The 12,735-nt window shown below is 45.6% G+C and overlaps 1 protein-coding gene across 1 annotated transcript in view; it reads right to left on the minus strand.

The window, feature by feature from the left end:
• Positions 1 to 12,735, minus strand: part of LOC135984523 (alpha-2-macroglobulin-like protein 1) — a 32,850-nt gene that overhangs the window by 17,640 nt on the left and 2,475 nt on the right. Inside the window, 14 exon segments of the mRNA XM_065626886.1 lie at positions 1,201 to 1,368; positions 2,564 to 2,710; positions 3,236 to 3,381; positions 3,879 to 3,942; positions 4,826 to 5,059; positions 6,294 to 6,458; positions 7,256 to 7,365; positions 8,177 to 8,285; positions 9,575 to 9,689; positions 10,068 to 10,152; positions 10,777 to 10,936; positions 11,474 to 11,494; positions 11,819 to 11,871; positions 12,530 to 12,674. Coding sequence (XP_065482958.1) covers positions 1,201 to 1,368; positions 2,564 to 2,710; positions 3,236 to 3,381; positions 3,879 to 3,942; positions 4,826 to 5,059; positions 6,294 to 6,458; positions 7,256 to 7,365; positions 8,177 to 8,285; positions 9,575 to 9,689; positions 10,068 to 10,152; positions 10,777 to 10,936; positions 11,474 to 11,494; positions 11,819 to 11,871; positions 12,530 to 12,674 — 1,722 coding nt within the window.

Consider the following 12,735-nt stretch of genomic DNA (forward strand, 5'->3'; position numbering starts at 1 on the left):
TGGCTCCATCCTCGTGACACTGACCCTTTACATATTTATAAACATTAATGAGGTCACCCCTCAGTCTCCTCCAAGCTCAAGAGACCCAGCTCCCTCAGCCTTTCCTCATAAGGCAGATGCTCTGCTCCCTTCATGATCTTCGTGGCTCTGCGCTGGACTCTCTCCAACAGCTCCCTGTCCTTCTTGAGCTGAGGGGCCCAGAACCGGACACAATATTCCAGATGCGGTCTCACCAGGGCAGAATAGAGGGGAAGGAGAACCTCTCTCGACCTGCTAACCACCCCCCTTCTCATACACCCCAGGATGCCATTGGCCTTCTTGGCCACAAGGGCACAGTGCTGGCTCATGGTCATCCTGCTGTCCACCAGGACCCCCAGGTCCCTTTCCCCTACACTGCTCTCTAATAGGTAATTCCCCAACTTATACTGGTACCTGGGGTTGTTCTTGCCCACATGTAAGGCTCTGCACTTGCCTTTGTTATATTTTGTTAAATTTTACCTTGCCCAACTCTCCAGCCTGTCCAGGTCTCGCTGGATGGCAGCACAGCCTTCTGGCGCGTCAGCCACTCCTCCCGGTTTTGTGTCATCAGCAAACTTGCTGACAGTCACTCTATTCCCTCATCCAAGTCGTTGATTAATATATTGAATAATACTGGTCCCAATAATGACCCTTGAGGGACTCCACTAGATACAGGCCTCCAGCTAGGCTCTGTCCCATTGACCACAACTCTCTGGCTTCTTTCCTTCAGCCAGTTCCCAGTCCACGTCACCACTTGATCACCCAGACCACACTTCCTCAATTTAGCTGCGAGGATGCTGTGGGAGACTGTGTCAAATGCTTTACTGAAATCAAGAGAGACCACATCCCCTGCTTTACCATCATCTATCCAACTGGTTATGTCTTCATAAAAGGCTATGAGGTTGGTTAAGCATGACTTCCCCTTGGTGAAGCCATGCTGACTGCCCCTAATGACTCTCTTATCCTTGATATGCCTTGAGATGGCACCAAGGATACGTTGTTCCATCACTTTTCCAGGGATGGAGATGAGGCTGACTGGTCTATAGTTACGCGGGTCCTCCTTCTTGCCCTTTTTGAAGACGGGAGTGACATTTGCTTTCCTCCAGTCCTCAGGCACCTCTCCTGTTTCCCATGACCTAGCAAAGATGGTGGAGAGTGGCCTAGCAATGACGTCAGACTCACCTTAAACAGATTAAAGACATCAGCATCACTTTGGTACCATGGTGCTCCCATCTTTTTGTGAAGACTGGGCTGCTGGGGCAGACAAGCATATGCCTCAAAGTCTTCCAGGTGATAAGGGAACCCTCGTCCTCCAATCATAAAGCTGTCATCAAAGATCTCCTTATACAGCTGCAATGGAAAAACAGTGGTCTTCATAAGGAAATGGCCAATGAGCATGAGTATGGGTCAAATATTTGGATTGTAGCTCTCAATTATATTTCATGAAGCTTTGCAGTTAAGGAAGTTAGCACTGGCCCAGCTTATACCAAAGGACATGAAGCCCAAGGAGTGGATGTAGGCAAGTAGCTTTTAGTCTGCAGACTTTCACCTCTGACAGTTCAAGCCTTTTAATTCTAGGATGCAAGATTAGGATAAAGCACATTATTCAGTTGGAGCTCAAGGCATTGGCACATCTGACTTACATATTTAATGATTACAACTTTCTATACCTGTTAGTAGATGATGCAAGTATTCTGCCCTAGAACAGCATTCCTGTAAAACGGAACACCAGATCACACTGTGGGTCCCATCTTCAGGTACAGCAAGTTTCCCTGGATTTGGTGAAGCCTCTTTGTAACAGACTGACCTGCTAGAACTTAACTTACAACTTTGCATGAGGCATATGCATGTATATTGTCTTTGATATACATTGTAGAATTATGTTAGGATTTTCAGTTCTTCCAGTATTTTTGTTCTAAGTCTTAAATTCTTTCCTCTGAAACACATGACTGCTTTAAGATAAGTTCGTTCAATCCTTCTAGATTCTCAGAATGCACCTGGGTGCCAACAAAATCCTTACCACTTTTCACCAGCCACTGTGTGCACTGGATGCTGTCCTCTAGCTATTCTTTTCTAAAGAACTCTTCAGGTGCTCAGTCTGATTTGCCATAGGGTTATAATCGAGCAATATTTGGGGCAGAGGTATGGGAGGACCCTACTGGGGCAAAATTCGGTTTCAGAGGTTTAGCCCCACTGCCCGTGGAAGATGGAGGACTAGAGAAACAAGTGGATGTGAGGAAAGCTGCTAAGCACTCTCCCTCCAAGCAGAAAGCACCAGCACCTCTTTGAAGCTGTTCTCCCCACCCACCCCTGCAGTGCCACGCGGCATCCACCACTCCCAGCAGAGGCCCACAGTGCATGGCTGATGCATGAGGAACATGATCACCACATAACTGCTCAGAAGAGGCTGAGGAGGGCAAATACCAGGGCAGCCGGCTAACACTGCAACCATGTCCTGAGACAGACTATGGGCTTCTTCTCACCAACGCATGGAGACAGAAGGCAGGTAGACACTACGGAGTTGGTCACAGCAGGCAGCACTCACTGTGTTTGCTGTTAGGGTGTTGTCCTTCTTCAGGAGGACACTCTTGTCAACAGCTTGGACAGAGCACAGGGATCCTGGAGCAGCCTTGAGGTCCAGACTGACTTTTGACCCTGGGACTTTCTCCTTGTGTGAGAAGTCCAGTGCCACCTGCAAAAGAAAAGACAGGGTCAGGGGGCATACTTTTGGAGGGTGAGACCCTGTGACTCTTCGGTGTCTGGCCAGCAGAGGGAAGGACAGCGAATAAGGGAAAAGGACTGAGATGCTGAGACAGGTCCTCCTGGAAACACATTGGGAAGGTTACAGGGGCTGCTCTGCATACAGCCCAGCCAGAATTCCCCTACCACCACACAGCCTCCACCCTTTGCTCCAGAACTACCACAGGAAGCTAAGCAGGCAGGTTTCTCTTCTGTGTTAGGGACGACATGAGGGGCAGTGTGCTCTCAAGTCAGTCACGGGGAATGGGAAGAGAAACCAGTCAGTGTTGGGGAGGGCAGGACTAGGAATTTAGGAAATAAGGAGTTTACTTGTTCCATTTCCCAGTCAAAAGTAGTGGGCATCTGGTTTAGTACGTATCCAGTTTACACCACTTAGCTGAGGATAAAACATGACCAGGAACCACAGCAGTCCAGAGCACATCAATGATGCTATCACACTCCTCGTGTTTCTACTCACCTTGTGTCTAAAGCACTTTTCTACTTGAAATTCTTCCACATCAGCCACCACCTCTCCATCCAATAAGACTGCATACAGTAGAAGCTTGATGTCAGGCAGGAAGTCATTGCCAATAGTCAGAGTTAACGAGAAGGAGCCCTGCAGATCTGCACAAGATAGCAGCAAGGAAGAGAGGGAAAGCATTCAATTGAATCGACTCATTGGGGTAGGACACAAAATAAGAACAAAAAGAGGGAATTTAATAATTTCTACCTGCAGATCAGAACATCCCACACAGACACTGTCATAGATAAACAATAAAACCAGGATACTGGCCACTTCTTTGGTTCAATGTTGGCAAAAATATTCTTCTTCCCTACTGCACCTTAGATAAACAGGCAAGCTACACACTCCAAAGGTACAAGCTAGCGGTGAAGTTGTAAGATTGGATAGTAGATGAATTAGACAAGGCAGGAGGACAGTCACCTGGAAGGACACTGAACTAAGTGGAGATTGTGTTGGCCTGATGAAGTGGACCACCACCAAGAATTCAGTTCAATAGCTCCCACCCGTGGATAAAAATAACACCTGCAGAGGTTGCCACTGGATAGCAGTAACACTTTTCTGGAGTGTGTTATGAGGCACTTCATGCATTTCTACTCACTCTCATGCTGGAGAATTGGCACCTGCTTCTCTCCACTGAAAAGGATCTTGCCTTTTGCTATAGCCTGAAGAACAAAGTGAATAGCCATTTCAAGGGCCTGAATTCTGACAGCATGAGGAGAGTGGGAAAAAACAAGAGAAGAAAGAAGGACATCGGACATTTTTTCACAGAAGCTCCTCTGGCAGGCCATGACCTGAAGAGCTCTGCAGAAGAGATGGTGATAACATAGCTGGGAAGGGACTTGAGAGGTATTGGTTAGGCAATAAGAAGACATGACCATTTATGAAGGCAGAGGTACATCTGAAGGTAAGAGCGGCTGCTCTTAAGCCCTAGTGAACTCTGATCTTCACTATACCAAGATACAGTACTTTTTAACCATATGAATGAGCCCAGTTCAGTAACCATGATACTCATAACCTCTCAGCTAGGCTGTAGTCACACTCTTGCTTTGGACTCACTTTCTTGAAGGTGGATTTCATCAACCCTGATTACATACCTCTGGAGTGTGTCAAGGCCCTGTGCAATTTCAAGCCTTTTCCTGTAAAGATACAGGCCAGGTAGGGTCAGCTGCCCCAGAGGTTGCCTTCTGAGTTCACAGACAGATTGCCCCAGACACACATGGAAGTCTAGGGCATACCTGCTGGGCAGAAACCAGGTTAGCCCTCCACTGCCACGCATGTGAACATAATAGAAAATAGGGTGAATAGCAAGCAATCACTCAAGCTTAGGTAAAGGTACTCCTAACAAAGCAAAGCAGCTGGGGGCTAGGAGCAGGTCCAGGAACTGGAAAACAGGAGTAGGTTTGGGCAGAACAGAACTCACATACTAGCTTATACTGGCCTGGGAGCAGCTTACCCTTTCCCATGAGTAACTATGTGCTATGTGAATAGGCTAAAATACCAGCAAGCATAGTCTTGCCCGGAGACTCGGTTGTCTTCTGTGCTCACCAAGTAGTAGAAATTGATGTGGTCTGCTTCAGAGCTGAGTTTATTCTGGTTAAGGATATAATCCACTTGCACTTCTTGTTCTTGATCACAAGGCATCACATCATTCCTGGCCTTGATCTCAAGGAAGCTGTTGCTCTCGGAGTAGAAAGGTTTTAGCCAGTGGAAGCTCTCCTCGACTCCTATGTAGCTTTCAGAAGAATCCTCCTCATTGTCTTTTCCAAGGTTGTAGGTAGCCTTCAGAGCACAAAAACATGAGTTGGCAATCAGTATCAAGTGACACAAGGGAGCTTTTACATCTGCTGAAAACAGAGAAGTTATTACTTGAGATGACAGCAGACCATGCATCTGTATGCTTAAAATATTCTTTTGTTTAAATGTTATTTTAAAGTCTCTTATGAGACTTTCTCTTACGAAGTTTTAACAAAAATCTAAGTCTAGTAGATCTGCCTAAAGTCTCATTTTCCTCCTTTATCTTTCCATGGGGGTAGACCCCACTCCAGCACAGCACCCCTATTTTCAATTTGTTTTTCTGGTCAAATGCCCTGAAGCACAAGAGGCACTAAAACAGCTTTTGTGTGGTGAAGCTCTACTCCTCTGAAGATAATTTAGGACTCTGTGGACAATAGCTGTGGGCCTAGGAACAAGAACTAGAGCCTGTCCTCAGGCTCCCTGAGGACAGAAATCTACCTCCCAGATTACAGAACCTCTGATCACCAAATCCTGCCCAATCAAAATTAGGGAACCTTACCCTGGATAGACTGGGGTCTCAGGGAAAAATATCTGGAACAATAGTCCTAGTCTCTGAGAAATATATGGTAATAGGAGATTGTACTGTTTGGGCATGTACACAGCTGCACAGTCCTACATCAGCTGCAGGTATGCAGGTAGTGGGAAGATGGGTGGAGTGCCAGGCTGATAACAATGAGCTCTAGCTGTAGGATCAGAAGCTGTGAGGAGAAGCAGCCAAGTGCTTCAAGGTCTGGTATTGAAAAGGAGGTCAAGAGCATCTGCCTGCTAAGCTGAGCCTGGACAAGCTGTATGTTGCTGCAGGGTGAGGGCAGCCACTAGAACTGGAGTTCAACAGAGATAGGTGTCAACTGTCAGTTCTGCTGAGCCACCTCCAGCATATATCCCAGAGTGGATAAAGGGGAGATTTCCTCCAAGGAAGTGTTCACATTAACAAATGTTTTTAGTGAAGTCAAAGGAGGGTGAGGGGGGATACAAAAGATTAGGATTGTGCTCGAGCTCAGGACAGCACAGCACCTTTGGTGACCATCTAGCTGAACTGTTGCCAATTTCCAGTTTCCCTGAGGAGATGGCACTGGAGAGTAGAGATGCTTCTACAGATAAAGTGAAATGAGATCAGGAGCCAGAAGACTGTGCTCCAAAACCTCATATTTCTTCCACTTTCCATCTGTTTCTCAGTCTACCTTCACTTTATCCTCCTTCTTCTGTGGCTGATGCTCACCTTCAGAGAAACCAGTGTGCTGTTCCAGCTGGTGGTATCCAGTGAGAAGTGGACTTCCCCATTCTCATCTGTAAGGAGTTACAGGTGCGTCTCCTCATCATTGATATCAACTGTTAGGTAGATGGTTTCATTACTGAGGACAGACTCACTACTGTGGCAGAACATCTGCAGAGAAGGGGAGGAAGTTAATACCCTGTTGTGTCACACTGCGAGGCACTACCAGTGCTTGATATTAATCATTTCTACCATTAGGCTTCCTCAGCCCTTCCAGCTTTCAGACAGGTCAGAAAGATCCGAATAAAAGTGAAATAAACACACAAAACCAGTGATGTGCAGCTGTTAAGGTCTAGAAATAAATGGTAATGCAGTCAAATAAGACATCTATGCTGGGAGAAAAAAGGTGCTTTCCTCAGATCCTGTGCTTTTTCTTGGACAATGCTGAAGAATCCTTGTCAATCAGAAACAATCTTGTCTTCAGCAACTTAACTTTTCTGTTGCTTGCTCTCTGTCATGCTGGGGTTAGTACTAGCCCAGGTGAAAGTCTTTCTAGTCCCGGTGGGACAGCAGTCCTAGCATCACCAAGGGGATTTGAGTCAGAAATGACTGTGAACTGATATATAAGGCTTTAGTGATTTCTGCCAAGTCGCCATGAGCATTTGTCTGAAGGGAATGTTATTTCCATGCTGATGCAACCCCTAGCCCTTATGCCTTAAATTGTACAGACTAGTTTCAGGAGCTACTCCTGGGGAAGCCTCCGGTCATTGCAGTTGGCCTCAAAATTCCTGTCCAGGGAATATACTAGGTTACGATGGGCAGAAGAAATTGCTTCTACAGGATGCTTCACTCAAAGTTGCTGTTCACCAGCAGAGCTGCACCTACTTTCCTAGAGATTGTTGCTTTCTGCCTACAGAAGTTTAGATCTACGATGTATTCTCAGCAGATAAGGGATCTGAGGGTATTACCTTCCCTGTGTATGGTAGTCCACATTTGTAGAATGGATGGAGGTTGATAAACTCTGTAGACTTCGTTCTTGTTGCAATAGGAATTACAACCACTTCCTTAGCCTCTGCTCCTGGATGGAGAGATGTAAAATCTGTTAAACCCCAGCAGTGGTCTTAGGGAAGCAGAAGACAAGAAGGCGCTTCAACGCTACCTACATCTACAACTTCTAAATTTAGGAGAGAAAATACTTTCTTCTAGGATATGATTCCCTCAGCCTTTCTGGGCCCTCTGCTTATTGACATGATTCATTGTACCCTATAAGTACTTATTTATCTTTATTTAAGATAAACTAGATGACTGTTTAATTATGGACAGCTACACTGTAGATGCCTGAGGGACCTCACCCACAGTGTGACAGTTTGAACAATGGACACTTCAAGTTGCCAGAGCTAGATGCACATTAACACTGATACTGAAAACCTGCCTTCTTATAGTCAGACTAAAAGGGAAAAAGATTCCTCATAGCAGGAGTGTGCATAAAGCAGCCCTGCCTCAGGTTTAGGAAAAGAGAGGACAAGAGACTACGGGTAGGCTCTACCTGTCAGGATCGTGCACTGTGATTAGCAAGGACTGCAAGGGCTTGTTGCAGACTTCACTGTAGCTAGCCAGGGCTTTGCAATTGGCTGAGGAACAACCTGGTGTTCAGGCAATCATAAAAAATTTATATATGTGCTAGTGGAGATGAAGAGCAGAGAGGATTAGGAAATCTGGTAATAATAGATGGAAGAGGTATTGTACTAGAATAGAGATCATCATCGTCATGCCAGAAGACTTGGGAGCCATCAAGTTACTTTTTTCAAAAGAAATTCAACTGCTGCAGAAAGGCCAAAACCAAAGAAGTTGCCTGCAAGGAAAAGAATGCTTCACATGTTCTCCAGTACCTGTTCCATCTTCCACCATTTTTCCTATGACAGCTACGTTGCTATCAGTGTCCTCTAATTTCAGAGTCTTTGTCTTCACTGTGAAAGTAGTGCAGCCATTCTTGTTTTCCTGCAGAAACAGAGATATGAACAGAGAGAAAGAGCATGGTGTTGAGGAAGATGAACTGTTCCATAGGTGTTGGGCAATCCTAAAGAAGTATTTCAAAATACTTGTAGAATAGATGGGAGCTCAAAAACCTGTAATTGCAGAAACCTATCATGGATACCTTAGCCAGAGAAGAAAATTAACACACTTGGATTAAACAGTCACCAAAAAAGTGGCAGAAAAGCAAATCACATAAGGGTTAATTATGTCACAAACTCAGAAGACTGGATTAAGCCCAGATCCTGCAGCTGACAGAGTGTGAATGTCTTTACCTGAGCTAAAGGCAATCTCCTCCCTGAAACTATATGGCCCTGATGAATAAAGCCTGAGAGTGTGACTTTCCAGTCATGACCATCTCTGTGATGTGGCCGTGTTTAACCTGGGCAGCCAGCCAGTTACAAATCTAAGAGCTTTCTCAAGCATTAAGGCAGAGATTGGATACAGCCAGTCTGCCAGAGAGACAAGGTGGACAAATTATTTGTAGTTGTGCCTGTTAAGTTCACTACAGAACCTTGCAGGGCTTTTTACATAGCATGTGAGAGGCAGCTGACATTCAGTGGTGTTTTACACAGCTAAGATTGTACACCATTCCAGCTGGAGATATTCTGCTACAGGCTGCACTTTAAAAGATGCAGAGATACAGCTGGATTTTTGTATTTTGCCTTGTTGCTGGCTGGTCTGACATTTAGAAATATTTTCTTCTGACTTTCAGGCTGAAAGAGCTGCATCTGAAAGCCAGGGGAAAAAACAAGTGTGAAACTTAACCACAAACATATAATGAACACAAACATGCAGAAAGTGTAACCAGCACTGGACATAATCTCAGATAGGACCCTAGCAAGCTTAAGATGATCCATCAACTTTGTGGATACAGCAAGAAATAGGGCATTAAGGCACAGACCATCTGATGCTGTGATAGCTGTTTATTGGTGGGAGCGGTCACAGGACTGAATAGACCAGTGGTCTGATTGCATACAATGTGATGCAGACCCTTGGGAAAGACCCCAGGCATCATTACTTACACAGAACTTACAACTTCTTCTGAAACACTGAGTCAGATATGGTCAGCTAGAGCAGGAAGTCAAGCAATAGAGTCACAGGAAGAGGAATCAATGGTCTGATCAGGTCCAGCAAGTGGGAAGATACCAGACTAAACAGGTAAGTGCACATCAGAGCTGCATCAAGGCACATTAAGGGAATAGACATACATTTCCAGCAGATTACACTTCCCACTCTCCTGTTTGTTCACCTACCGAACCTGTTTTCTTCCTCATATTAGTAGAACTTGATAAATTGTTTTTCAAGAAGTGGGGTAGTGTGACAAAAGTAATATCTGTTTTCCCTTGAACGGGCTTTCCATAGGTATACCTGTGTCAAAGGGGAGAAGCATTCACCTGAAGACTGTCTGTCTTAGTAGAAATATTGATCCAGGCCACCCTCCACCCTCACTGCGGGGAAGTGGAGCCTAGGAGAGCTTTGTACTTTGGTTTGCTCAGGAACTTCAGCTCATTCCTTAAGATAAGTTCGCATCCCTCTCCACCCACTATACCCAGCATCCTCAGTATCCTTCAGCCTCACAGTCAGTGACCAGGTGTGAGAAGGAGCCCATTCCAGAGAGTAATCCGTCTCCCTGAGCCACAGGGTACTGCAAGAGCATTATACTGGAAGGCCACTTCTCAGCCATGGGCAATCTGGAGGTGATTGTGGAGTCAGAGGCCAGAGATCACAACAGTATCACGTACTCACTTGCCACAGACCATCAGCTGAAATTCCTCATCCACTGTAGTGATAAATGGAGGGTGCTCAATATTTATTTCAATCTTTTTCAGCACTACATGAAATAGAGGAAGGTAAGGATGGAGGGGGAAAAAAGCAACACTGAGTATGAACACTGACTGTAAGTTCTGTTGTAGCTGCAGTCCAGATGGGGTTGAAGACAATAATGTCCTCAGTTATTCATCACCATGCTGCAATAGGGGTTACTTCCTTCAGCCACATCGCCCTCTATCTGCTGCTACGATTGCGCATGGGACTGCTTTCCACTCCAGCTCAGTCAAGCACAAACATTTTAAGTGGCACAGGGTTTGTCCTTATGTATATCACAGCATCTGAATGGGACTAAGACGTGGTGCCGCTTCCTAATATATTAATAACGGCTGATTGGAGTGGGTAGTAAACCTGGCTTAGAAGAGGGTAACAATAAGCAGCAGAAAGTGCTCATTACAGGACACAGCCACAGCTAGAATGAGATGTCAGACCACAGCATCTCCTTTGTACCCTATGCAGCTGCAGAACCACCAGCCCAGCCTGAGGTGTGCGCACAGACCCATCCGTCCCTGTCCCCAGCCTGCTGTTCTCCCAGGGCAAAAGGTCTGATGAACATGGGCTCATCTCCCTGTTCTCTTATCCAGCTACCCACACTGCTTTTCCTTCACCTCTGTTGTTCAAGTCTCACCATATTCAGAAACACTGAAGTTTTTTTTAGCCATGTCTTGTTGCACTGAGATAATATACTCCCCGAGGGGTGCTTCAGAGGCCAGGGGGAAGGATAGATCCACAATGCCATTTCTTGACTGTACATTCAGCCACTCAGCAATACGGTTATATTCAGGATCCTATTTGGGAAAGGACAAGCAGAGCCACCAAGTCACACTGGGAGCATGGGTACCCAGCAGGTCCAGCTGTACCTAGGCACAAGAAGGCACTGCAAGGGCTTACCCTTGCCCCAGTAGAGAGGTTGCCAGACCACCAGGTGAGATTCCTTCTCCTCCCTCCAAGGGTACTTTTACTGTACTTTTGAATTGCAAAGGCTGCCAAGAACAGAAAAGCTACTGGGAAGTGGTAACACCATAACACTGTGGGAAGGAGAAGCAGCTGTGCTGCATCTACTGAGCTGTTAGTCTTGTGCCTTGTGCTCTGTGCAGACAAGGTGTTGGGCAAAGGTTCGTTACTGCCCTGCCTCTAGTTCAGCTGTGTGCATCACAGGCATGCTGGCTTGAATGAAGACCCCAGGCTGACAAGGTAGAAAAGACACCAGGTGAACCACTACCATAACCTTACGAGGTTACATTTGTGACTCAACTCTGTCCAGGAGTGAAAGGGCACAGAAGAAAAGACAGACATCTGACTTTCGTCAGTTCTTCGACACTTACCTGTAGCCATATCTGGGAATACTGTAAAAACAAGAGAAATGCAAGCTCAATTTTGTATAGAGTAAGACAGCACCCATGCGAATCAGTATTAATAACACTGCCTGATGTGGGCCCCTGACCAGAAATTCCTGTGCCATCCAGACCCCACACTAGGTTTCCTTCTTTCTCTGTGCTAGCTTACACTGTAGTCTTTCTCTAAGGGACCAGTGGATGAGTGGATTCCCTTTCAAAGATCATTTGTTCTTATGGTTTAACAGGCATGAACAGAGATGTCTCTTTCATGAGCCTCTCAATGTGTCTCATGCTGAGGCTCCTACTTCTAGAAAAGCACAAGGTGATACTCACCTCTTTTTTAATAATGTTAAGGTCCTCATCGAGGTTCACAATTCGAAATTTCACTGGAGATATAAACAAAATGATCGTAAAGCATTCTGGCTGCAACGTATCCCTGCACAAATCTGCTTCTCCTTTTCTGTGCTCCAGTAATCATTTCTCTCTGTTTACCTCAGAGGTATTCAGGTCTTTCCCCAAATAGCCCTCCCCAGCATCTCCTACCCCGGAGGACTCTGTGTGGAAGGTTTATATGCAGCTACAGGCTGTAGAAACTCACTACCTTTACCTGGAAAGATTACAATGACGTGTTAAACACCGGGGTCAGTCTGATGACAGCCTGTTCATATTGTGAAGACACTGGAGTAACTCTGTATTTCTACAGCTTGGAACTGTCACTCTAGGCTTTACTCAAATATTGACAACAGTCTTTAAAATACAAGAGACTGTCCAGTGTCCTAGAGAGTCCTGACTTTCCTTTTAGGTCTCACTAAAGATACTTCACCAAAACAAGACCCAGGAGCAGCAGGCTGGGCATTTGGTGCAGCATGGCTCAGAGGAGAACATCCTGATGCATACTGTTCCTGGAAACATCTGATAATAGACATCTGCTTTCTTCCATCTCCAGCAAACTTATCTTGCTGTACTTGGTAAAGTCTTCCCTCCAGTGTGGCTGCTACCTTAACCCTTCTTTTCCCATTTCCATATGCCACTTTCTTGCCTTACCTGTTTCTCCTGGTTTGTAAAAACCCTTGTCTGTCTCTATCAGAATTACATTCTTCTGGGGCTCGATCAGAACTTTCTTGCGACCCTCAAAGAGCACATTGTCCCCGCTGTGGATCAGGACATGCAGAAAACCCACCATGTTTGGCTGTCAGGTTAAAAAAACACAAACTGTTTGACACTACAAGTAGCTTGAAGGAGAAACAGAG

This window comes from Caloenas nicobarica, chromosome 1, assembly GCF_036013445.1.
Source record: "Caloenas nicobarica isolate bCalNic1 chromosome 1, bCalNic1.hap1, whole genome shotgun sequence".
NCBI classification, from domain to species: Eukaryota; Metazoa; Chordata; class Aves; order Columbiformes; family Columbidae; genus Caloenas; species Caloenas nicobarica.